The sequence below is a fragment of the Rhodnius prolixus genome, unplaced genomic scaffold (genome assembly GCF_049639745.1).
Source record: "Rhodnius prolixus isolate KJV_2025 unplaced genomic scaffold, Rpr scaffold_17, whole genome shotgun sequence".
NCBI lineage: Eukaryota > Metazoa > Arthropoda > Insecta > Hemiptera > Reduviidae > Rhodnius > Rhodnius prolixus.
Genome location: NW_027411626.1, coordinates 2,760,217 through 2,788,174, shown reverse-complemented (window position 1 = coordinate 2,788,174; position 27,958 = coordinate 2,760,217). Strand labels below are relative to the sequence as shown.

The following is a 27,958-nucleotide window of genomic DNA, read 5'->3' as shown; positions in this document are numbered from 1 at the left end:
TTTATATTTTACCTGTATATGGACAGTACTATTGTCTATAATTGGATAAAATTTCGTAAAAATCTGTCGAGTAGGAAACGAGATATTTAGAGTTAAAGTTTGGTTTTGTTTGAAACAGTGAAATCTTTAACTTCAAATATCTCGAAAACTACTCGATAGATTTTGTTTATATTCCATCTGTATATGGAGACTATTATTGTCTATAATTGTATAAAATTTCGTAAAAATCTGTCGTGTAGGAAACGAGATATTTAGAGTTAAAGTTTGGTTTCGTTTGAAACAGTGAAATCTTTAACTTCAAATATCTCGAAAACTACACTATAGATTTTGTTTATATTCCATCTGTATATGGAGACTATTATTGTCTATAATTGTATAAAATTTCGTAAAAATCTGTCGTGTAGGAAACGAGATATTTAGAGTTAAAATTTGGTTTTGTTTGAAACAGTGAAATTTTTAACATCGAATATCTCGAAAACTACTTGATAGATTTTGTTTATATTCCATCTGTATATGGAGACTATTATTGTCTATAATTGTGTAAAATTTCGTAAAAATCTATCGAGTAGGAAACGAGATATTTAGAGTTAAAGTTTGGTTTCGTTGAAACAGTGAAATCTTTAACATCAAATATCTGGAAAACTACTCGATAGATTTTGTTTATATTTTACCTGTATATGGACACTACTATTGTCTATAATTGGGTAAAATGTCGTATAAATCTGTCGAGTAGGAAACGAGATATTTAGAGTTAAAGTTTGGTTTCGTTTGAAACAGTTAAATCTTTAACTTCAAATATCTCGAAAACTACTCGATAGATTTTGTTTATATTTTACCTGTATATGGAGACTATTATTGTCCATAATTGTGTAAAATTTCGTAAAAATCTCTCGTGTAGGAAACGAGATATTTAGAGTTAAAGTTTGGTTTCGTTTGAAACAGTGAAATCTTTAACATCAAATATCTGGAAAACTACTCGATAGATTTCGTTTATATTTTACCTGTATATGAAGACATCTATTGTCTATAATTGTATGAAATTTCGTAAAAATCTGTCGAGTAGGAAACGAGATATATAGAGTTAAAGTTTGGTTTCGTTTGAAACAGTGAAATCTTTAACATAAAATATCTAGAAAACTACTCGATAGATTTTGTTTATATTTTACCTGTATATGGACACTACTATTGTCTATAATTGGGTAAAATGTCGTATAAATCTGTCGAGTAGGAAACGAGATATATAGAGTTAAAGTTTGGTTTCGTTTGAAACAGTGAAATCTTTAACATAAAATATCTAGAAAACTACTCGATAGATTTTGTTTATATTTTACCTGTATATGGACAGTACTATTGTCTATAATTGGATAAAATTTCGTAAAAATCTGTCGAGTAGGAAACGAGATATTTAGAGTTAAAGTTTGGTTTTGTTTGAAACAGTGAAATCTTTAACTTCAAATATCTCGAAAACTACTCGATAGATTTTGTTTATATTCCATCTGTATATGGAGACTATTATTGTCTATAATTGTATAAAATTTCGTAAAAATCTGTCGTGTAGGAAACGAGATATTTAGAGTTAAAGTTTGGTTTCGTTTGAAACAGTGAAATCTTTAACTTCAAATATCTCGAAAACTACACTATAGATTTTGTTTATATTCCATCTGTATATGGAGACTATTATTGTCTATAATTGTATAAAATTTCGTAAAAATCTGTCGTGTAGGAAACGAGATATTTAGAGTTAAAGTTTGGTTTTGTTTGAAACAGTGAAATCTTTAACATCAAATATCTTGAAAACTACACGATAGATTTTGTTTATATTTTACCTGTATATGGACACTACTATTGTCTATAATTGGGTAAAATGTCGTATAAATCTGTCGAGTAGGAAACGAGATATATAGAGTTAAAGTTTGGTTTCGTTTGAAACAGTGAAATCTTTAACATCAAATATCTTGAAAACTACACGATAGATTTTGTTTATGTTTTACCTGTATATGGACACTACTATTGTCTATAATTGGGTAAAATGTCGTAAAAATCTGTCGAGTAGGAAACGAGATATATAGAGTTAAAGTTTGGTTTCGTTTGAAACAGTGAAATCTTTAACATCAAATATCTCGAAAACTACTCGATAGATTTTGTTTATGTTTTACCTGTATATGGACACTACTATTGTCTATAATTGGGTAAAATGTCGTATAAATCTGTCGAGTAGGAAACGAGATATTTAGAGTTAAAGGTTGGTTTTGTTTGAAACAGTGAAATCTTTAACTTCAAATATCTCGAAAAGTACTCGATAGATTTTGTTTATATTCCATCTGTATATGGAGACTATTATTGTCTATAATTATATAAAAGTTCGTAAAAATCTGTCGTGTAGGAAACGAGATATTTAGAGTTAAAGTTTGGTTTCGTTTGAAACAGTGAAATCTTTAACATCAAATATCTTGAAAACTACACGATAGATTTTGTTTATATTATACCTGTATATGGACACTACTATTGTCTATAATTGGGTAAAATGTCGTATAAATCTGTCGAGTAGGAAACGAGATATTTAGAGTTAAAGTTTGGCTTCGTTTGAAACAGTGAAATCTTTAACATCAAATATCTCGAAAACTACTCGATAGATTTTGTTTATATTTTACCTGTATATGGAGACTATTATTGTCCATAATTGTGTAAAATTTCGTAAAAATCTGTCGAGTAGGAAACGAGATATTTAGAGTTAAAGTTTGGTTTCGTTTGAAACAGTGAAATCTTTAACATCAAATATCTGGCAAACTACTCGATAGATTTAGTTTATATTTTACCTGTATATGGACACTACTATTGTCTATAATTGGGTAAAATGTCGTATAAATCTGTCGAGTAGGAAACGAGATATTTAGAGTTAAAGTTTGGTTTAGTTTGAAACAGTGAAATCTTTAACTTCAAATATCTCGAAAAGTACTCGATAGATTTTGTTTATATTCCATCTGTATATGGAGACTATTATTGTCTATAATTGTTTAAAATTTCGTAAAAATCTGTCGAGTAGGAAACAAGATATTTAGAGTTAAAGTTTGGTTTTGTTTGAAACAGTGAAATCTTTAACTTCAAATATCTCGAAAAGTACTCGATAGATTTTGTTTATATTCCATCTGTATATGGAGACTATTATTGTCTATAATTGTTTAAAATTTCGTAAAAATCTGTCGAGTAGGAAACACGATATTTAGAGTTAAAGTTTGGTTTTGTTTGAAACAGTGAAATCTTTAACTTCAAATATCTCGAACACTACTCGATAGATTTTGTTTATATTCCATCTGTATATGGAGACTATTATCGTCTATAATTGTATAAAATTTCGTAAAAATCTGTCGTGTAGGAAACGAGATATTTAGAGTTAAAGTTTGGTTTCGTTTGAAACAGTGAAATCTTTAACTTCAAATATCTCGAAAACTACTCGATAGATTTTGTTTATATTCCATCTGTATATGGACACTACTATTGTCTATAATTGGGTAAAATGTCGTATAAATCTGTCGAGTGGGAAACGAGATATTTAGAGTTAAAGTTTGGTTTTGTTTGAAACAGTGAAATTTTTAACATCGAATATCTCGAAAACTACTTGATAGATTTTGTTTATATTCCATCTGTATATGGAGACTATTATTGTCTATAATTGTGTAAAATTTCGTAAAAATCTATCGAGTAGGAAACGAGATATTTAGAGTTAAAGTTTGGTTTCGTTGAAACAGTGAAATCTTTAACATCAAATATCTGGAAAACTACTCGATAGATTTTGTTTATATTTTACCTGTATATGGACACTACTATTGTCTATAATTGGGTAAAATGTCGTATAAATCTGTCGAGTGGGAAACGAGATATTTAGAGTTAAAGTTTGGTTTCGTTTGAAACAGTGAAATCTTTAACTTCAAATATCTCGAAAACTACTCGATAGATTTTGTTTATATTTTACCTGTATATGGACACTACTATTGTCTATAATTGGGTAAAATGTCGTATAAATCTGTCGAGTGGGAAACGAGATATTTAGAGTTAAAGTTTGGTTTTGTTTGAAACAGTGAAATTTTTAACATCGAATATCTCGAAAACTACTTGATAGATTTTGTTTATATTCCATCTGTATATGGAGACTATTATTGTCTATAATTGTGTAAAATTTCGTAAAAATCTATCGAGTAGGAAACGAGATATTTAGAGTTAAAGTTTGGTTTCGTTGAAACAGTGAAATCTTTAACATCAAATATCTGGAAAACTACTCGATAGATTTTGTTTATATTTTACCTGTATATGGACACTACTATTGTCTATAATTGGGTAAAATGTCGTATAAATCTGTCGAGTAGGAAACGAGATATTTAGAGTTAAAGTTTGGTTTCGTTTGAAACAGTTAAATCTTTAACTTCAAATATCTCGAAAACTACTCGATAGATTTTGTTTATATTCCATCTGTATATGGAGTCTATTATTGTCTATAATTGTGTAAAATTTCGTAAAAATCTATCGAGTAGGAAACGAGATATTTAGAGTTAAAGTTTGGTTTCGTTGAAACAGTGAAATCTTTAACATCAAATATCTGGAAAAGTACTCGATAGATTTTGTTTATATTTTACCTGTATATGGACACTACTATTGTCTATAATTGGGTAAAATGTCGTATAAATCTGTCGAGTAGGAAACGAGATATTTAGAGTTAAAGTTTGGCTTCGTTTGAAACAGTGAAATCTTTAACTTCAAATATCTCGAAAACTACTCGATAGATTTTGTTTATATTTTACCTGTATATGGACACTATTATTGTCCATAATTGTGTAAAATTTCGTAAAAATCTGTCGAGTAGGAAACGAGATATATAGAGTTAAAGTTTGGTTTCGTTTCAAACAGTGAAATCATTAACATAAAATATCTAGAAAACTACTCGATAGATTTTGTTTATATTTTACCTGTATATGGACACTACTATTGTCTATAATTGGGTAAAATGTCGTATAAATCTGTCGAGTAGGAAACGAGATATTTAGAGTTAAAGTTTGGTTTAGTTTGAAACAGTGAAATCTTTAACAAAAAATATCTAGAAAACTACTTGATAGATTTTGTTTATATTTTACCTGTATATGGACACTACTATTGTCTATAATTGGGTAAAATGTCGTATAAATCTGTCGAGTGGGAAACGAGATATTTAGAGTTAAAGTTTGGTTTTGTTTGAAACAGTGAAATTTTTAACATCGAATATCTCGAAAACTACTTGATAGATTTTGTTTATATTCCATCTGTATATGGAATTATTGTATTATTGTCTATAATTGTGTAAAATTTCGTAAAAATCTATCGAGTAGGAAACGAGATATTTAGAGTTAAAGTTTGGTTTCGTTGAAACAGTGAAATCTTTAACATCAAATATCTGGAAAACTACTCGATAGATTTTGTTTATATTTTACCTGTATATGGACACTACTATTGTCTATAATTGGGTAAAATGTCGTATAAATCTGTCGAGTAGGAAACGAGATATTTAGAGTTAAAGTTTGGTTTCGTTTGAAACAGTTAAATCTTTAACTTCAAATATCTCGAAAACTACTCGATAGATTTTGTTTATATTTTACCTGTATATGGAGACTATTATTGTCCATAATTGTGTAAAATTTCGTAAAAATCTCTCGTGTAGGAAACGAGATATTTAGAGTTAAAGTTTGGTTTCGTTTGAAACAGTGAAATCTTTAACATCAAATATCTGGAAAACTACTCGATAGATTTCGTTTATATTTTACCTGTATATGAAGACATCTATTGTCTATAATTGTATGAAATTTCGTAAAAATCTGTCGAGTAGGAAACGAGATATATAGAGTTAAAGTTTGGTTTCGTTTGAAACAGTGAAATCTTTAACATAAAATATCTAGAAAACTACTCGATAGATTTTGTTTATATTTTACCTGTATATGGACACTACTATTGTCTATAATTGGGTAAAATGTCGTATAAATCTGTCGAGTAGGAAACGAGATATATAGAGTTAAAGTTTGGTTTCGTTTGAAACAGTGAAATCTTTAACATAAAATATCTAGAAAACTACTCGATAGATTTTGTTTATATTTTACCTGTATATGGACAGTACTATTGTCTATAATTGGATAAAATTTCGTAAAAATCTGTCGAGTAGGAAACGAGATATTTAGAGTTAAAGTTTGGTTTTGTTTGAAACAGTGAAATCTTTAACTTCAAATATCTCGAAAACTACTCGATAGATTTTGTTTATATTCCATCTGTATATGGAGACTATTATTGTCTATAATTGTATAAAATTTCGTAAAAATCTGTCGTGTAGGAAACGAGATATTTAGAGTTAAAGTTTGGTTTCGTTTGAAACAGTGAAATCTTTAACTTCAAATATCTCGAAAACTACACTATAGATTTTGTTTATATTCCATCTGTATATGGAGACTATTATTGTCTATAATTGTATAAAATTTCGTAAAAATCTGTCGTGTAGGAAACGAGATATTTAGAGTTAAAATTTGGTTTTGTTTGAAACAGTGAAATTTTTAACATCGAATATCTCGAAAACTACTTGATAGATTTTGTTTATATTCCATCTGTATATGGAGACTATTATTGTCTATAATTGTGTAAAATTTCGTAAAAATCTATCGAGTAGGAAACGAGATATTTAGAGTTAAAGTTTGGTTTCGTTGAAACAGTGAAATCTTTAACATCAAATATCTGGAAAACTACTCGATAGATTTTGTTTATATTTTACCTGTATATGGACACTACTATTGTCTATAATTGGGTAAAATGTCGTATAAATCTGTCGAGTAGGAAACGAGATATTTAGAGTTAAAGTTTGGTTTCGTTTGAAACAGTTAAATCTTTAACTTCAAATATCTCGAAAACTACTCGATAGATTTTGTTTATATTTTACCTGTATATGGAGACTATTATTGTCCATAATTGTGTAAAATTTCGTAAAAATCTCTCGTGTAGGAAACGAGATATTTAGAGTTAAAGTTTGGTTTCGTTTGAAACAGTGAAATCTTTAACATCAAATATCTGGAAAACTACTCGATAGATTTCGTTTATATTTTACCTGTATATGAAGACATCTATTGTCTATAATTGTATGAAATTTCGTAAAAATCTGTCGAGTAGGAAACGAGATATATAGAGTTAAAGTTTGGTTTCGTTTGAAACAGTGAAATCTTTAACATAAAATATCTAGAAAACTACTCGATAGATTTTGTTTATATTTTACCTGTATATGGACACTACTATTGTCTATAATTGGGTAAAATGTCGTATAAATCTGTCGAGTAGGAAACGAGATATATAGAGTTAAAGTTTGGTTTCGTTTGAAACAGTGAAATCTTTAACATAAAATATCTAGAAAACTACTCGATAGATTTTGTTTATATTTTACCTGTATATGGACAGTACTATTGTCTATAATTGGATAAAATTTCGTAAAAATCTGTCGAGTAGGAAACGAGATATTTAGAGTTAAAGTTTGGTTTTGTTTGAAACAGTGAAATCTTTAACTTCAAATATCTCGAAAACTACTCGATAGATTTTGTTTATATTCCATCTGTATATGGAGACTATTATTGTCTATAATTGTATAAAATTTCGTAAAAATCTGTCGTGTAGGAAACGAGATATTTAGAGTTAAAGTTTGGTTTCGTTTGAAACAGTGAAATCTTTAACTTCAAATATCTCGAAAACTACACTATAGATTTTGTTTATATTCCATCTGTATATGGAGACTATTATTGTCTATAATTGTATAAAATTTCGTAAAAATCTGTCGTGTAGGAAACGAGATATTTAGAGTTAAAGTTTGGTTTTGTTTGAAACAGTGAAATCTTTAACATCAAATATCTTGAAAACTACACGATAGATTTTGTTTATATTTTACCTGTATATGGACACTACTATTGTCTATAATTGGGTAAAATGTCGTATAAATCTGTCGAGTAGGAAACGAGATATTTAGAGTTAAAGGTTGGTTTTGTTTGAAACAGTGAAATCTTTAACTTCAAATATCTCGAAAAGTACTCGATAGATTTTGTTTATATTCCATCTGTATATGGAGACAATTATTGTCTATAATTATATAAAAGTTCGTAAAAATCTGTCGTGTAGGAAACGAGATATTTAGAGTTAAAGTTTGGTTTCGTTTGAAACAGTGAAATCTTTAACATCAAATATCTTGAAAACTACACGATAGATTTTGTTTATATTATACCTGTATATGGAGACTATTATCGTCTATAATTGGGTAAAATGTCGTATAAATCTGTCGAGTAGGAAACGAGATATTTAGAGTTAATGTTTGGATTCAAACGAAACAGTGAAATCTTTAACTTCAAATATCTGGAAAACTACTCGATAGATTTTGTTTATATTTTACCTGTATATGGACACTACTATTGTCTATAATTGGGTAAAATGTCGTATAAATCTGTCGAGTAGGAAACGAGATATTTAGAGTTAAAGTTTGGCTTCGTTTGAAACAGTGAAATCTTTAACTTCAAATATCTCGAAAACTACTCGATAGATTTTGTTTATATTTTACCTGTATATGGACACTACTATTGTCTATAATTGGGTAAAATGTCGTATAAATCTGTCGAGTAGGAAACGAGATATTTAGAGTTAAAGTTTGGTTTTGTTTGAAACAGTGAAATCTTTAACTTCAAATATCTTGAAAACTACACGATAGATTTTGTTTATATTTTACCTGTATATGGACACTACTATTGTCTATAATTGGGTAAAATGTCGTATAAATCTGTCGAGTAGGAAACGAGATATTTAGAGTTAAAGTTTGGTTTTGTTTGAAACAGTGAAATCTTTAACTTCAAATATCTCGAAAACTACTCGATAGATTTTGTTTATATTTTACCTGTATATGGACACTACTATTGTCTACAATTGTGTAAAATTTCGTAAAAATCTGTCGTGTAGGAAACGAGATATTTAGAGTTAAAGTTTGGTTTCGTTTGAAACAGTTAAATCTTTAACATCAAATATCTGGAAAACTACTCGATAGATTTTGTTTATATTTTACCTGTATATGGAGACTATTATTGTCTATAATTGTATGAAATTTCGTAAAAATCTGTCGAGTAGGAAACGAGATATTTAGAGTTAAAGTTTGGTTTCGTTTGAAACAGTGAAATCTTTAACATCAAATATCTGGAAAACTACTCGATAGATTTCGTTTATATTTTACCTGTATATGAAGAGATCTATTGTCTATAATTGGGTAAAATGTCGTATAAATCTGTCGAGTAGGAAACGAGATATTTAGAGTTAAAGTTTGGTTTCGTTTGAAACAGTGAAATCTTTAACATCAAATATCTCGAAAACTACTCGATAGATTTTGTTTATATTTTACCTGTATATGGACACTACTATTGTCTATAATTGGGTAAAATGTCGTATAAATCTGTCGAGTAGGAAACGAGATATTTAGAGTTAAAGTTTGGTTTTGTTTGAAACAGTGAAATCTTTAACTTCAAATATCTCGAAAACTACTCGATAGATTTTGTTTATATTTTACCTGTATATGGACACTACTATTGTCTACAATTGTGTAAAATTTCGTAAAAATCTGTCGTGTAGGAAACGAGATATTTAGAGTTAAAGTTTGGTTTCGTTTGAAACAGTTAAATCTTTAACTTCAAATATCTTGAAAACTACTCGATAGATTTTGTTTATATTTTACCTGTATATGGAGACTACTATTGTCTATAATTGTGTAAAATTTCGTAAAAATCTGTCGAGTAGGAAACGAGATATTTAGAGTTAAAGTTTGGTTTCGTTTGAAACAGTGAAATCTTTAACTTCAAATATCTCGAAAACTACTCGATAGAGTTTGTTTATATTTTACCTGTATATGGAGACTATTATTGTCTATAATTGTGTAAAATTTCGTAAAAATCTGTCGAGTAGGAAACGAGATATTTATAGTTAAAGTTTGGTTTCGTTTGAAACAGTGAAATCTTCAACATCAAATATCTGGAAAACTACTCGATAGATTTGGTTCATATTATACCTGTATATGAAGACATCTATTGTCTATAATTGTATGAAATTTCGTAAAAATCTGTCGAGTAGGAAACGAGATATATAGAGTTAATGATTGGTTTCGTTTGAAACAGTTAAATCTTTAACATCAAATATCTTGAAAACTACTCGATAGATTTTGTTTATATTTTACCTGTATATGGAGACTACTATTGTCTATAATTGTGTAAAATTTCGTAAAAATCTGTCGAGTAGGAAACGAGATATTTAGAGTTAAAGTTTGGTTTCGTTTGAAACAGTGAAATCTTTAACTTCAAATATCTCGAAAACTACTCGATAGAGTTTGTTTATATTTTACCTGTATATGGAGACTATTATTGTCTATAATTGTGTAAAATTTCGTAAAAATCTGTCGAGTAGGAAACGAGATATTTATAGTTAAAGTTTGGTTTCGTTTGAAACAGTGAAATCTTCAACATCAAATATCTGGAAAACTACTCGATAGATTTGGTTCATATTATACCTGTATATGAAGACATCTATTGTCTATAATTGTATGAAATTTCGTAAAAATCTGTCGAGTAGGAAACGAGATATATAGAGTTAATGATTGGTTTCGTTTGAAACAGTTAAATCTTTAACATCAAATATCTTGAAAACTACTCGATAGATTTTGTTTATATTTTACCTGTATATGGACACTACTATTGTCTATAATTGGGTAAAATGTCGTATAAATCTGTCGTGTAGGAAACGAGAAATTTGGAGTTAAATTTTGGTTTCGTTTGAAACAATGAAATCTTTAACATCAAATATCTCGAAAACTACTCGGTAGATTTTGTTTATATTTTACCTGTATATGGAGAGTACTATTGTCTATAATTGTGTAAAATTTAATGCTCGCTGAAACTTTATGCACGACTGAAACTAAGCGGTCAACAATCTTTCAAATCGTAAGCAACTGTTTACTAAATAGTTTTTAATTAAAGATTGTCTCGGAAATCGCTTCGACGATTTCATTTCAAGTTCGTACACAAACTGTCTCATCTAGTGTTCTACAACTTTTATTTGATACGTTTTATTGGATTAAGGACATTTTTGGACGAGAGAAATGGATAAAGCCTTCATCGATTGTACCAATCGAGTGTATCCTAGATTAGGATCCAAATCTAGCTGCTGGCCCTCAGGTTGAGTACAGCCTTGTCTGTAACGAAAACTTACAAGAATAAGCTCCGTTGACGCTCCTCAAACAATATCAAAAAATGTGTGTTCATTAAACAATTTTATTGTAAATAAAATCAAAAATGTTACTTTAATTTCATTAATTAGGAATACAATAGAATGATTTGTATATTTCTGGCGCCGAACGTCGTGATTACATTTTATCGTTTATCGCTGGGTTATTAATCTGGAGTTTTAATATAATGCTGGATTTAAAATATCTTTTTATTACGCTCGCTTTTTTAATTGGTCCAAAAATAATCATACAATTAAGAAAACAAAAATGTCTTACGAACGTTCTTACGTCTCCTCTCCTAGTTATAATACATTCTCAAGGTTGATAAGCGATAAGCTAAATATAAAAATTGAACTTGCAGTGATTTTTCGTCTACTAAAAATCAATATTATCAAATATTGCTCGATTACAACAATTACCTTCCGTAGTAAGAGAAAATCACCACGTGTAACTAAGAATTATAACAGTGACTCATGGTGGAAATCATGTGAGTGTGTAAACAGCTGATTTTTAAGAATTCATGAAAATATTAATGACGAAATATTACAAACATTTCCTGTTAGTGGTGACAGAGTTAATTGTAATTTTATAAAATCTCTAGCTTAGTAAATTCCCTGATGACGTAATTTAGATTGCATTTTGTTTGAGCATCATTTAGATTCCGTTCATAAATTGTGAATTTACTCATTTAGTTATAAATAGCCAGGGGAATAATATAATATAGAGGGAAAAAAACAAAAGTAGGAGGTTACGTTTGGTTTACCAATGAGACAGACTTAATACCTAGGCTAAAATTGTCGTAATTTTTTGGAACATTTTACCTGGATTTGTTTTGGAAAACTATCTCATCTGAACCTGAGTGCTGATGGTCTATTATTGTAAAGTAGCGATATCAGTACTACCACACTTGAAAGTATGAGACCAGCTTTTCTCTCCTCGTCTGACAGACTACCCATCATAAAACCATACATCACACTGAAATGTAACCTTCTAGGGAAACCTAACCTGTCCTTCAAAAGAGGAGCCCTAAAATAAATTTATGGCAGAAAAATGATTGACGTAAAAGTTGAAGATCAATTTGAGCGTATGTGTAGGTAACTATTTTAAAGGAAACCTCAAAAGAAGTGAACATTTCATTCAATGAAAAGAATTTTAGCTATACTTAACCTTTGAAAACAATACGGATGTGATAAGGTAGTTCATGAAATCAAAATTACTCGATTACCTACAAACCAATAATCGCTTCGCTATCGATTTTCCTATACTCGATGCTATAGAACATTTAGAGGGATCCCAAGTTTTAAAAGAACTGAAAAATTTTTCCTAAGTGAAAGTTTACATTCTCCGTGTTAATTCAAATAATTTAAATTTCATTTCACTTAAACGAATTAATTTTAATTTGCATTTATTTATGCACCCTTGTAAAAGCAGTTCTATTGGTAGTCAGTGAATTCTTATGTTTCTTTTTCACGTATTATGTATTTAAAAAACTTACTACAATATGAGTATTTGATGACAAATCATTATCAGTTATTATAACCATTCACATGATAATTTTATTCATGCACAATTTTGTTTTAAAGAACTAGGTGAGTTGTAAAACAAAGTTCTTCACTCTTAGCATGAAAGAATAACTTACTGAACTCTAATTATCGTAATAATATTGATAATTATGTACCTTGCTTGAATTCTGATATAACCTGTTACATGTCTTGGAACGTTGTAACCAACAATAACCTTTCACACTATTGAATTGTGGGTAAAATTATTTGACTTATTTCTGTTACCTGAATTATTATGTTCTCTTTATAGACGTAATATAATCATTTTACGAGAATATTTTCTTTTTGAAATTTAATGGTTAAATTAAAATTAATCAACAGTTATTTATAAACTCTTGTTAGTCATTTATTTAAATCCTTAAGTAAATGGTTTTAATTTAGTATATCATTTCTTAAGGCTTATATAATGGTATGACAAAATAAATTTAAATAACTTAATCACTGTTAAGTTGTTGTTGTCTTTGTTTTTGGTGGCCAATTAATTTTTTAATTAATACTATTGATTATTTTTGAGCTCATCGTCTTTTAAAATTTTATGCGTTCATACAATATTTTAATAGCAAACTTTGAAATATAATACGTATTTAGTAATTTAAACTAAGCGTGGGCATTTTTTCCATGAAGACTATAAGAGCGCTAATTTTAGCTATGATTATACTTTGTAGGAGTTTCTTACGAGGGTCGTTTGAAAAGTCCGTGCAAAAATAAAAACTACTTAATTTTTTGGGGTAAACCTTTTTTATTTTTCAACATAGTTTCCTTTTAGGCTTATACACTTCGTCCAACGCTGCTCTAGTTTGTTGATCCCTTCCGAATAATAGGATTTGTCCAAGTCTGAAAAATAGCCATTCGTTTCTGCAATCACCTCCTCGTTTGAATAAAATCTTTTTCCCGCCAGCCATTTCTTCATATTAGGGAACAAATAGTAGTCCGAGGGAGCCAAGTCTGGAGAATAGGGGGGATGTGAAACGAGTTGGAACCCTATTTCCATTAATTTTGCGACCACAACTGCTGAGGTGTGAGCTGGTGCGTTGTCGTGATGGAAAAGGACATTTTTGTGGGCCAATCGTGGGCGTTTTTCTTGCAACTCGGTTTTCAATCGGTCCAATAACGATGAATAATATGCACCTGTAATAGTTTTACCCTTTTCCAGATAGTCGATGAGGATTATTCCTTGCGTATCCCAAAAGACAGTCGCCATAATCTTTCCGGCCGAAGGAACGGTCTTCGCCTTTTTTGGCGCAGATTCCCCCTTGGTAACCCATTGTTTAGATTGTTCTTTGGTCTCAGGAGTGCAGTGATGTATCCATGTTTCATCCACAGTGACGAAACGACGCTTAAAGTCCTGCGGATTCTTCTGGAACAGCTGCAAACCGTCCTTGCAACACTTCACACGATTTCGTTTTTGGTCAAGCGTGAGCAATCGCGGCACCCATCTTGCGGATAGCTATGTAATGTCCAAATGTTGATGCAAAATATTATGTACCCGTTCATTCGAGATGCCCACAGCACTAGCAATTTCACGCACCTTCACTCTTCTGTCATCCATCACCATATCATGGATTTTATCAATGATTTCTGGAGTAGTAACCTCAACAGGGTGTCCAGAACGTTCAGCGTCATTTGTGCCCATATGGCTACTCCGAAAATTTTGAAACCACTTATAAACTGTTCTAATCGAAGGTGCAGAGTTACCATAATGTTTATCAAGCTTCTCTTTAGTCTCCTGAGGCGTTTTGCCTTTCATAAAGTAGTGTTTAATCAACACACGAAATTCTTTTTCGTCCATTTTTTGAAAATCACTCGACTTCCTCGATTCAAACGAATGCCAAACACAAAGAAATAGACCGATCTGGCTGAAACTTGGTGTGTGTTCTTCCAAGAGATGCTACTAACTAAACATAACCTCGATACGCGCCAGTGGTGCTATCTCTCTGACTTTGCACGGACTTTTCAAACCACCCTCGTACAGTTCACTGTTTGGATGATTGACGGTGTTTTCTGCTATGAGTGAACACTGTCCGGCAGTTACACAGCGGAAGTCGGTGATAATAATCGTAATTTTATTCATTGCAATAACACATTCTCACCAAATTCTATAGTTAAGTATTCGATTGTGTTTATATGATGGAATTTTCATTTATTTTATTTTTCCGAAAAACACAACAAAATACAGCTTTTTAAGCAGAAAAATTTTGCAACTCGTCTTAAGTTACTTAAAAAAACAAGGACCTTAATTTCTTTAGCTGCCACCAGGGGATGCCACAGTAAGGTTTTTTGTCAAATCGATGTATCAAAAAGTGAGTGAATCGATTTTACAGTTATTTTTTTTTTGTGATTTTTTTGAGTAAAAAAAAAAAGTTGCACTGTTATTTTTCATTAAACTTGGTGCAATGATTGCATTCGAGCACTTTAGACTTGCCTCTAAAGTGCATTTCTATGCACCGCTCATTTTTTTACTTAATTACAATAACAATTTTTAAGAAACCAATGCAATGATTACATTTAAAATTTCAAGAAAATTAATGTTATATAAATAAGCTCCAGGCGGCGATGTTGAAGCGCGTTAAAAAAAAGAAGAAGAAATCGACATGGTTTCAACTTTTTTTAAAATGGAGGATTGGTCTAGTAATTTCAAGGTGGCATTGCAGTATGATGAATGGTTTTACTGATGTTACAGAGAATTTAATTGTGTTTTAGAAACTTGAACTTTAAATTTTAGCGGTCTACGGGTAAATAGAAATTGTTTGAACATTTTCAATTTTACAACTATTGTTAGATTCGATGTTTTTTTTTAAAGAAGTTCATTGACGCTCGATGGATACCCACAGAGACTCGGGGCGTAAACACATGTTTTCTTCTGCCATGTGGGGGGTCAGCTGTGCTACCCACATGTGTGACTGCTGGGCTTTAGCAGCGCATATAATGAACTCAAATCTTTGTCACCACCACTAATAAAATCTATTACTCTCCGTTAACTGTAATAACTAATAAGCGTCTGTTCTTCTATGTTTTTAAATTCTCTGGTATAATAAGCGTGTGACTTAAGCACGTAAAAAAAAAGTAAGATTATGATTGTAACCAAAAATTTAGAGGTGAAGTTTTTTAATGTGAATTACACATTTTCATACAAAATAATTTTAGGGAATTATCATTTTAAACATGATCGAGAAATTATCGATATGGAAATACCTCCTTCATTCTGGTGTTAAACTCACGCGGCTAACAATTTTGGATTGAAATGAAGGTTATAAATCTGTTACAATGTATGAGTTGGCTTTTCCAGGTAAAAATAATTAATCGATGCCAAATCGATTCGCTGAGTTAAAATGTAGTGCTTAGTATAAAAATGACCTAGTGTCGTAGTAACAAATTTTCATTACAAAAAAACAATTATTATAATAAAAAACAAGGGATAAAAACTAAACGACATCCGGCCGGTCGAACGTAGTTCCGGTAGGCTCGAGATAACACTCGACTAAATGTAGAATTCTCTTATCGCTGGGCCCCCACACATTACCCTACAAAACTAAATAGATCTAAATGGAAACTCGTGTCATTAGTGGAGGGGGGTTGGCGGGCGGGGTGCCATTTATCTTTTTCCTAGATCTTCGGGGTTTTGTTAAGTGTCTTGTCCTTTTTAGTAAATTTATTAATGACTATAGGTTGGTTACACTGTTTTGTAGACGTGTCATTGGCTGTATTCTAGTAGAAACTCGTTAGAACTCATATCAGTCCGTTGTCAGTCCTCTGGAACAGACAGAGATCGGCATCTGTGCTGTTCATCTAGTCCTAATGCGTCTAAACGACTTTCTCCAACAGATCTGATTCTTTTACACACGTTCCTGGTCATAGATCACCTACTACATAACTTTTATTTTAAACCCTTTTTTTTATCTTTCCAGAAAAATTCGGATTTTTTATTCGAATATTTTATGGCATAGTAAATTTATGACAAACAACATATCTACAACTTTGATTGGATTCATTTTTTTCCTGTAAAATTCGGTAACAGTACTGCGAGAGCAGTTGAGTAGATTCTTACTTTAAATTGGTAAAAATTTAAATATAACTGTAACCTGCGAAGTTTGATGTATATTCGTGGGTGGATGTTAAGAATAGTGGGAGGAAGTCGTGTGAGTCTCTTTACATCAGATTTTTTTTTTTAATCGATTTTCAATAAATTCGATATTTATTTTTATACTGGTAGTTTATAACCTGAAGGCCGTAACCTTCTTGCCTTGATATTTTATTATTATTGCTGTTTCATTTTTTTTTTTATTAACACAATGTTTATAGCGTATAGTTTTAATTTAATGAACAAAAACGCTAACGTATAGTTTTCTAGAGTAGATGTTTGATAATACTTCGGCAGATTTCGGCCTTGATCGAGACTCGTGCTTGTAGTTTGTTTAGTGAAAGTGTGCTGACGTTCTGCTCTCTGTGCTTTGCAGTTGTTGTGCATTTTTTTTTGCTGCATTTTAGGATCTGGTTACCACCAGACATACGTGGAGCGTCAAGTATCTAATATTTTATGTAAATTAGCCCCACAATAAAATGGATTAAAAAATACCCGCATGACTTTCTCTTGAGATCGTATTATAATAATTCAATATGCAACCACCCGGTCGTTGCAACTTCCTTCAATTTTATTTTTTATTATTATTTACAAAACAGAAGAGTTTACAAATAACGGAAGTTAGCAAGGTCAGTCCGTATCTCACATGTGCTACACTTGTAAATTGGACACACTATTGTGTTTCAAGCATTTTTTTCTCTCACTTTTCGACCGATTGTGCCCATCTGTTGTAGTTCCTTTCTAAAGTACTGGACAATTTGGTATTTCAAGCTGACGTATTCTAAATCTCCGCACTGTGTATATATCTTTTTGTTTAAAGGCAATTATTGGTGGCCCTCCCTAAATATTCTGAACTCAAGAATTAGTTTGAATGGTTTTCCCATAACATGGCACCCTCCTGCAACTCTTTAGACTTTTAATAATTTTATGGAAACGCACAAGACTTCTCTTGTTCGTGCATTTTCAAAATTTTAAATAAAAAAAAAAACTAAAGATTGCTCACAACGTATAAATCAAGTTCATTGAAGTTCTGATGCACTGGAAGATCTTGAGTCACGCCGTTACTGATCCCCTAGTCTTGGAGGACTTAGAACATGATTCGCAAAAAGCGACTAGTAGGAATAATTCTGTACCTTAAAAAGAGACGCAGTTTTTTTCCAATTTAAAACTACAAGGAGTTGACACTCTTCTCTTCACAGTGTGGTGTTGATTATCCTGGAATTCCTGTGCAAAGATGGTAGAAAGAGTAGAAAAAACCTGTTCTATGCTCCTGGTAACGCGTTAAAATCTCACTAGTTTGCGGTCCAGAGGATATTGTAGAGCGAAAAAAGATTGATAGGTACTTTTTTTTTGAGGGAAGGTATTTACCTATAACACCTTCAGGTAGATAGAACTGGAAGCCACTTTGGATGATTGGGAACTAGCCACACGCAGGTTTCAGTCTAATCTATAGATTATGTTTTGTTGTTGTTGTGTAGGTAACAAGCGGGCAATAGAGGAGAGGTTGCTGTGCAAGGAAGGCGATCTGGAACTGGAACTGGAGACTGGTTGCAGCTGCTACAATTGCCGCGAGCTGGCGGCCGGCCTTGCCGAGTGCCCCATCTGCCTGGAGGGCTATCGCTCCGTGGGGGTGTGCGCCTGTCCGCATTGTGCCAACGTCACCTGCTGGCGCTGCGGCGCCAAACTCACCGCTTGTCCCTTCTGTCGCCGGCCAGTCACCGCGCCTCCAGTCAGGAACCACGCCATGGAGAGACTGATAGCCAAGCTCCAACTACCGTGTTCGCCCGTTCTGCTCAGGTCAGTCGATCGTCTTTTGCTATGTACCGGGTAAAACCGGTTGGATTCAAATATTTGTTCGTAAGCCCTACAATCCACGAACCTTTCTTCCTTGATTAATTCTTGTCTGTCATGTCTATCTGAAGAACTTGTAGCCCCAAGTAGCTGTAGACTAGTGACCAATTTCTAAGAAACATTTTTCCACCTGTGTCGTTGGACCTGTGGGGCCTAAAGAGGCAGATACTCACTAAATTCAATTTTTTCAAGAAGAACCTTCCTAGTGAGACATAATCCGACATGTTTTCAAGACCTGAATTCCTGACTGTGATTCTAGTAGCTGTGACTTTAGATATTGTTTATTATGTCTAAGTCAAGAAATAAATATAAATAAAAAGTCCAATGTTCAGAGACGTTCATTAGGAAGACATACTTCACAATAATTGGAGATTCGTCCTCTCTAACACTACCCAGATAAAATAACCTGCTACATTATAACCTTTCATCCGCCAGTTATCTACAAGAGGCGATCTCCATACTACTTAGTCAATGCCATTCTCTAAAAATATCCTCTATTCTTGTTGTACAGAGAAGATAAACTGAAAGAGCCGAGAGAAGATAGTTCGACCATATGTCCAGAGAACTGTTGGAGAAGTTGTCTATTGGCGGCCACCTGCAACTGGAAAGGCGACGTCAGCGAGCTGGCCACACACCTGGAAGTCTCGCACCAGGTGTCCGTATTGGTCGGCTCTAGTATCACCGTGGAAATTGGTGGATTTCGTAGTAAAGTAAGTGATTAGGGTTGTTTTTGTACATACATACGCATTTTTTTCTTTCATCACTCGCGGTTAGGCAAGTTACTGGAATCGGGCAAAGTTTTAATTTTGAAAACTTTTTACTGAAAATACTCGTTTTTAAAGTCTCTGAATAAGACAAAGTTTCCGAATCTGAACATTACTAATACTTTGCAAGTCTCCGAGAAATTAAGTAGTAGACTCGATTATTATGCAACGTTACTAAAAAGAACGAGTAATTCTGTAAAAAAAAAAAGTCAGAAATATTAAATAATAAGTCTTTTCTGATCTGTTTGCAGGTTCGTGCAAGTTCCACAAAAACCAGACAGTATATTGTCTCTTTAGCATCGTACGCTTCATTATTTCTCTGTCAGATTTCTTTGCAAAAGAAACGATTACGTCTGGAATTCTCCGGTGTAACGGTGTCAACCAATACAAAACTGAACAACGGACCAAAGTTTGGCGCCTGGCTAGAAGTATGCTCAAGTAGTCGTACAATGAAAGGTATCATGCCAATTTCTGTCAACCATGGTAAATCTAAAGAGTTGTTCATCAGCTGTGACGGCCTACTATCACCTTGGAGGAATTCTGACGATCAGGTTACCATTAGCATAACTATAAGGCCGTTGAATTGAAGAATCTTTAAACAAACAAAAAAAATCAATTGCGGAATCTGTATACCTCAGTGTGTGTGTTTGTGTTGTTACCATGCCAACGAGTAATCTCATGTGATATTCCTTTTTAGTCCATTATCTTATTTGTAAAAATTAATAACAAATAAAATTTACATTATCTATTAAAACTATGTAAATAAGTCCAAAAAATAAGGGAATTTAAATAAATAAATTCATATTTTATAAATAATAATTGGCTAATAAAAATTCACTGCCTTAAATAAAGATTAAAACTTACATGTACTTCCATGGTAGTGTTCAAAAGAGGTGTTTAAATTAATTTAAAGTTCAATTTAAATAAAAAAAATATAAGAAGAATATGAATGTAATTATAGTTTTAAATTTTCAAGTTTGTTGCTCAAAATGGAAATGACGCTCATTCCAAATCAGGTTTGTTATCCCAAGCTGTAAAAATAAAAAACTATTGCTTTTTTGTACATGTTAATAAATTGACTGATTTTCTTCCTTTATTGTATGTAATCATTATTATTTATTTAAATATAAATTTTATAAATTAAAAAAAAATAAATGAAGTTTTTATTTGCTGGTGCCTTGGAACATTTATTATTTATATTTTCAGTTTAGTGTTGAATTTGGCCACTTGATGTCAGCACCGACAATATTTTTTATTAACTTTCTTAGTTGCTTTTACAAGTTGTGGTGAATAGAATAGAATGTCAATTTTTTTTTTTTTAAATTGTGTTGTCACTAGAAATATCCTATTTTTTTTGAAGACCTCAGAGTAGAAATAGAATAAATATTTATTATAAAAAATATATACATAAAATAAATATAGAAGTATAAATGTATAAAAAACATTTCAACCTTCTTAACTGAGTGAAGAAAGAGAAAAGTTAGGTGAGGAGGATTTGGAATGCAGGGGAAAAAGGAGAGGAAAAACCTGCAGCTAGTGGTAGAGAGTTAGAGTAGGATATGTTTTAGTCTTCTGTGTCCTGTATGTTGTAGAAGGATCTGTAGGAGGCTATGTCGCGGCATAGTGGATTGGTATGGCATTCTAGGATGGAAAGGAGTTTGAGCAGACGATTTTGGATAGAGGAGTGTACGGGGGAGTAATGGACGAAGTCTCGTGTAGTGAGTCAATTCTAGTGAGTCGTCGTGGAGAGTCTGTTGCGAGTCTCAGAAATTGCTTGATGTTGCTACTACAACTCAGGCTCCAGGCGGAGCAGGCGTAAGAGCAACATCGGCTACTTATGACTACTTTGTAAAGGAGTAGTTTGTCAGTTACAGTCATTTTGGAGTGACGTGAGAGTAGAGGAAATAATAGTCGTTGTAGTCCAGTTTGCCTGCGTTTACTTTGTCCTGAACATGGAGTAGTGAAAGTCAGTTTGTCTTTCTAAAGTTAGCCCCTAAGTACTGAACGTGGGTAGACCACGGAAATGAGAGTGTTATTACATCTGATTTGTTGGTTAAAAGTGGGTATGCGTTTGGTGAAGAGTATAGCGTTTGTCTTGTAGTGGTTAATTTTAATTTTCCATTTGCTGCAGAATTTTTTAAGTCTGTCTATTGCTAGAGTTAAGTCCGTTGGTAGTCCTCAGAGTCGGCAAAAAAGTGATTTATTAGAAGATGATCAATAGGTATATATTGTGCACTTAGAAGAGAATTAACTGGGAGGAACAATAAATTAGGAAACTCGTCACAGCTGATTTCCTGAAAGCTTTTTTTTTTTAAAAAAAAGTGTCCCTAAGAAAACGTTACCAAAAAAAAGTGCCCTTTATGAAAAAGCCCCCTGTGTACGTGAAAATTCGCTTCTTTAAAGTTGCCCTATTATGTTGGACACAAGCAAAAATAGTATTGAAAACTTACTCAGTTGCTTTTGTCCTTTATTTCAGCCCTCCAAAATAGGAAAGAAATCGCTAAGTTAGAAGAAGCCAAGCCTAGGAAGGTAGGAGTTAACTAAAATTCCCCTTAAAATAGAAGAGCCTAGAATTGAATCGATTTCAGTGCCATTAAGCTTATAACAAATTAATTACCTTTGCAAATTACCATAACTCCACACGTCTAGCGGATTTTTCTGTAACTAATAAGAAAGTGTTAGTTTAAGCTTTTGACGCTAGGCAGCATGAAAATTGAAAGCCTGCTAGCTTTCATTTCTTCAACGTTAAAATAAATTCATTAAAATGTACATATATCTTAAACATTTTAATAATAACCTTATGTACATTTAAAAAAAAATTAGAACGAAGCATAAATTATTTAATTTTGGTATTAATTACTTTATAAACAATATACCTATTTCTTGTAGCCAATATTTCACTTGTAATCTACAATTTAATGAAATAGCCTTTATCTTTTATCTGATCTGGAAAATCTAAGTGTTAACTTTTTAAATTAACTGCACAGGATTTGGCCCAGTTTGTGTGTTATATAGAATGTAAATCTCACAATTCTTCCAAGAATTGTATGTATTAAATGGATTATAAGTTACCGAATCCACTTGGATTTGTTAGATAACTCTCTGATCGAAGGAGTATAATGTTCTGAGAAGAAAGTAGTCCATTAAAAAGTACGAGTATGGTAAAAGTCTTTTTAGGTGGTCGCCCAGATCAATTGAAAAATTGAACAGTACCAAAGAGAACGATTTCAAGCACTGCAGATATCAAAGAACTCATTCTAATTTTAAGATTAGATGGTGTGAATACGTGTATACACGTAAGCAAAATGTTGAATGAAAAATAATTAGTTAACCCTTGAAGCTTTAATCCCTCAAAGAAAGATATTTTCGGTGAACCCAAAAATCGTGATTACCAAGCCTTTTTTCATACTGTAGTTATTGTACACAAGTACAATAGTAGTTGAAAAGTTACGAATTCCAAACCAAAATGCCACCGCCTGCCTTCATTTAATGACACAAATTTATGAAATATAAGTGGAAAACTATAGTTGTTTTTCACGCGAGGAAGCCATAAAAATAATCCCATTATTATATTATAAATGGTTTAGTGAAGCCCCACACATTAACACCATATATAGAGCAGATTGTACGAATAGTATTGTAAAGTGAGTTTAAGCTATTCAATAGAGTATTCTTTATTAGTTGTGTTTGTGTCTTTTGAGTTTTTAAAAAAAGAAAAAAATGGTAGCAAATTTTAAAGTTTTCAAAAAAACTGCACCAAATGGTAAACTAACCTTATATCTGGGCAAGCGGGACTTTGTGGACCACGTCTCGGCTGTTGAACCAATAGGTATCGTTTGTCTGTACTATTCACTTCCTTCTCACTCGGTAAGAAAAGTATTGGCGATAATGTCAAAATTTTCTATTTCCAAGTTTTCAATGGGAAAAATCTGTTTTTTACAATCCCTGGGGGTCAGATAGTTTTTAGAAATTAGTATTTTGAGTGTGTGTGAACAAAATGTTGCCAAAATTAGGGAAAAATTTGAAAGAAGCTGAACTTGACTTTCTAAAAAATAAACAGAATGGTTGCCTAGCAACGCGCATTTTTTTCCCAGTAAAGTTAGGTTAAGGATACTTCTGAGAATGAGAGAATTATTACGCTTGCCTCTTACAGACCATTTCAGAAAAATGTACGATTTTATTTTCTGAAATCTTATACTATGAAGAATGGTTTTATATAACGCTAAAAATGCTCAGTTAGATGTTAATCGCACAACCGGGTGAACCATTTTACTGAATGAATTTTTCACTTTTTTAAGGGGGGGGGCAATTTTAAAAATGATTTTCTTCAAACTTAATATTCTAATTGGTGTTGATCTACAACTTTTTAAGAAAGTATTTCAACAACAAAGTCCATCTACATACGTAAGAAAGCTTCTAGAAAAAGAAAATCTAGAGAGAGATCCCCGTTGGCAATTTAGTACGCACTGGATTAACCAAGTCTCTTCTCTTCAACTACTAGGTTTCTGTTTCTGAGTACATTAAGCAACCAATTTGCTTTATTTTATTTTGTTGTAAATATATTTCCTGCGTATTAATAGTGATATCTATTTCAAATGGTAAGGAATAGTTTAAAAAATGCATTCTACCGACGAAGAATCTGCAAGCTTGTTTCAAACAGAATTCTGAACAGTGATAAAATGTTTCTTCAATTATAATGGTTATCATAATTTTTTTAAAAATTAATTACAGACGGAGTAGTCCTGTTGGACTCCAGCTATCTGACTGATCGGAAAATATTTGGACAAGTGGTGTGCAGTTTCAGATATGGTCGTGAAGAGGATGAAGTGATGGGACTGAATTTTCAAAAAGATCTCTTCCTTTGTTCGGCACAGATTTACCCACCTCCCGAGAAAAGAGAGTACAATTTGACTAAATTGCAGGTAAGTGCGACAAAGACTGAAAATTGAAGCTATCCAAATCGTTCTTCACTGACATCGTGAAGTTTGTAGGAACAGGCGTGTTAAACGCCTAATTTTTGCATGTTTTTGTATCTCAATTCCTTGCTGTGGAGCGAGGTCATTTATTAATCTACCCTAACAAAAATAAATAAATAACCAGAAATATGAGCTACCTTTTTCTTCACCTTTTTTGCAGGAACGATTATTAAAGAAACTTGGACCAAACAGTTTTCCATTCTTTTTTGAACTACCACAAAATTCTCCAGCATCAATCACCATCCAACCAGCAGCACAAGACCAGGGAGAACCATGTGGAGTCCAGTACTATGTGAAATTATTCGTTGGAGAACATGAAGGCGATAGATCGCATCGCAGGTTTCTAAATTTAACTACAATTTACGAACAGTATTGGGGGAAAAAAAATAATGACACTTTAAGCTTGTTATTGAGTCTTTGCACTGTTTCTACCAAAAAAGAAAAACAAAGGCCTTTTTCACGGAAAATAGTTTAAAACCAAAATTACAGTGTAGATATGTGTAGTTAATGCAACAATTTCAAAGAAAACTTTCGATTCTTTATTCCCTCTACATTAACCAGCGTAAATTAGTTCTCTCAGAAAAACGTAGCTAGATCCACATACTTACGAGAAATTTAAAGAAAACTGTTGTACACGATGTCGAGAAAAACCTAACATAAATAAAAAGATGAAAATTCTGTTCGGAAAAGCGACACTTCCTTCTGATCAATTTCACTAAAGCGGGCAGCGTCCAAATGATATATACAGTTTGTACTTTATACGTTCAACAGTTCTTTATTTATTCCGCAAAATTTCTCCAAAAATAGTCTAGTTTTTTTATTTTATACAGTTATTTCATATACATACTTAGAAACGTTTGACACTTTGTTCATTTTCACAAGTTTTAAAATTTTAAAACTCTCAAGTGGAAATGTTTGGACTACTGTTGTATTCTTTTATAGGAGGGGGCAGTTATAAATTTAACCTACCATTGCAATTTAACCTATTGTTACGAAATTTAACCTACTGTTGCAATTTAACCTATTGTTACGAAATTTAACCTACTGTTGCAATTTAACCTGTTACGAAATTTAACCTACTGTTAGCAATTTAACCTCCCTTTAGCATTTAGAAGGTCAATATTGTGTATAAAATTGTACAGGAGTACAGTGTCATTGGGCATCCGTAAGGTGCAATATGCTCCGTCCAAAGCAGGACGTCAACCGTGCACCGTAGTTCGTAAAGATTTCATGCTCAGTCCTGGTGAATTGGAACTAGAAGTTGTTCTGGATAAACAGGTAGGTTGTTTACTGTTTAATATAGGGATGTTGTTTCATGTTGTAAAAAAAAAAAAAGTGTACGATACTGTATCTTCTAATTATTGCACAGTGATACAAACGGATACGGAGGCATGTAGCTTCGTTTTCTCTTCTTTTTTTTATATCAAATAGGTGTGCATGTTGCTGATGTTTTTGTGAAAATGAAGAGTAAAAATGATATAAAGACCAAAGATAAAGCTCTGTATCTGCCTACCGTTTCATGAAAAATAGTTGGTGATACAAGACAAATCAAGATAATGCTACAACATGCAAGTATCTCGTGACTTTTTTTTTAACTGTAATGTTTTACCATTTCTTTTTTTTATAGGTATATCACCATGGTGAGAAGATAACTAGTAACATCTGTATAAGGAACAACAGCAACAAGGTGGTGAAGAAAATTAAAGCGATGGTACAGCAAGGTGTCGATGTGACTTTATTTCAAAATGGACAGTATCGTTCGACTATAGCCAGCGTTGAAACTGAGTAAATATTTAGCACTGTTGGTAAAATATTTTGCGCAAAACGTGAATAGTTACAATTTCAATGCAATTATTTATGTGGTTTGGTGCAAGAAGTGCCAATGTCGGATTTTGGTAAAAATGAGTAAAAAATCTGTTTTGATATATTTACCATCAAAATTTTTCTTGCAAGGAGTGCCGAAGTCAATTTCAAAGTAGTAACTGAGTTACTAAAACGTACTAGTGCCAATGTCAAAATTTAGCATCAATATTTCCCCCCCTTCAGGTAAACCAAAGAGGAGGTACACTCGTAATCCTTTTGTGACATTGGCACTTCTTGCACCAAGCCACAGATTTATTTCTAGAGAAATACACACAAAAATTGGTCTCATAGTGATTATGTCTACCAAAACTTTTATTGACAGCTTCACAATATTCTCAGTAAAAAAGTTATTAGCGTTAAATGCTCTTTTTATAATAATAATTTTCGAATTTCCTGCGTTCCCCTTTAAACATACTTCAGAAGTATTAATACAATTTTATGTTTTTTACCTGTTCACAGTGAAGGTTGTCCATTACAGCCAGGATCTTCCTTACAAAAAACTATCTATTTGATACCTGAGCTGACCAATAACAAGGATCGTAGGGGAATCGCTCTAGATGGCCAACTGAAGAGACAGGATACGAATTTAGCATCGTCAACGCTGTAAGTTAGTTTTTTTAATTGTGAGATTAACTAATTTTATATTTAGTATTCTTAGTTTTTTAATTAATAACCCTCTTCTTCATTAGCCTAGCATCTCCGGACCAGAAAGATGCTTTTGGAATTATTGTGTCCTACACAGTGAAGGTGAAATTATATTTGGGAGCACTGAGTGGAGAATTGGCTGCTGAACTTCCGGTGATTTTAATGCATCCTAAGGTAAGGATAAGATTTTTATTAATAATATCCAAATTTATCTTTGAGAGACGTAAAAAGAAAGCAATACTAGAGTTCGCGTCTCGTTATAAAGAATAAAATAATCGAAAGAATTTTAAATGACATATCGATAAAGTACTAACAATAAGGTATTGGTCAGAAAACCAGTTTAACGAAAGTACTTCCTTACTGAATACATTTTTTTAGTTTTTATAAGATTTTGTCGAAAAGGTCTCCTAATATTTTCTTTTGTACTTTTCACGATAATTGCATAAATTTGATCTATAACTCTTCCAGATGGTTTAACTATATAATATTAACCTGTCCAAGTGTGTTTGACGTGTATAACACGCATGTTTAGTCCTTCGCATTAGAGATTGGGGAATTACGCACACAAATAGAAGCTCTCAACCCCTGTGCAATGTTGTTTTTTACCTTAGATAGAGATTCAGGACCTCAGTTCGAGCATGATTTCATTTTGTGCTCTTTTCTTCCTTGTAAAAGCTCTTGTGCGTCCCTAGTTAACTAGAGAGCAAACGCATACGTGAAGACGGTACAAGATTTTGAAAGAGCACAGAATGCTTTGTAGTAATCCCAAGCCGCAGAGAGATTGCAGAAAAAGTCGCTTGCAGTGACTATAATGACGTTTTTGTAAACTTTTGGTTGTTTTTGTCCTACGTTCCACGTGTATACACGTCATTGTCTGATTTTAATTCCGCACACTGCGCTTGGTTTTTTTCTAAAACTAAATTCCACGCTTAACT

General features: G+C 32.2%; 3 protein-coding genes across 4 annotated transcripts in view; 2 read left to right on the top strand and 1 right to left on the bottom strand.

Annotated features, from left to right (window-relative positions):
• Window positions 1-20,293, top strand: part of LOC141459619 (uncharacterized) — a 36,609-nt gene extending 16,316 nt beyond the window's left edge. The window contains exons 3-5 of the mRNA XM_074138868.1: window positions 18,403-18,721; window positions 19,287-19,485; window positions 19,791-20,293. Of these exons, the coding sequence (XP_073994969.1) occupies window positions 18,403-18,721; window positions 19,287-19,485; window positions 19,791-20,126 (854 nt within the window). The 3' untranslated portion in view covers window positions 20,127-20,293. The remainder of the gene's footprint in view (window positions 1-18,402; window positions 18,722-19,286; window positions 19,486-19,790) is intronic.
• Window positions 1-22,007, bottom strand: part of mei-W68 (meiotic W68) — a 57,131-nt gene extending 35,124 nt beyond the window's left edge. Inside the window, exon 1 of the transcript XR_012461532.1 lies at window positions 21,990-22,007. The gene's annotated coding sequence lies outside the window, so the exon portion shown is untranslated. The remainder of the gene's footprint in view (window positions 1-21,989) is intronic.
• A 1,171-nt stretch (window positions 22,008-23,178) lies between these two features.
• The window catches only part of Arr1 (arrestin 1), an 8,259-nt gene continuing 3,479 nt past the window's right edge, over window positions 23,179-27,958 (top strand). The window contains exons 1-7 of one of the 2 annotated variants that reach the window (XM_074138861.1): window positions 23,179-23,368; window positions 24,271-24,461; window positions 24,676-24,854; window positions 25,658-25,793; window positions 26,143-26,300; window positions 26,838-26,981; window positions 27,068-27,197. In XM_074138861.1, the coding sequence (XP_073994962.1) occupies window positions 23,260-23,368; window positions 24,271-24,461; window positions 24,676-24,854; window positions 25,658-25,793; window positions 26,143-26,300; window positions 26,838-26,981; window positions 27,068-27,197 (1,047 nt within the window). In that variant the 5' untranslated portion in view covers window positions 23,179-23,259. Of the gene's footprint in view, window positions 23,369-23,993; window positions 24,138-24,270; window positions 24,462-24,675; window positions 24,855-25,657; window positions 25,794-26,142; window positions 26,301-26,837; window positions 26,982-27,067; window positions 27,198-27,958 lie in introns of those variants that run through there. The other variant, XM_074138862.1, reaches the window with a different exon arrangement.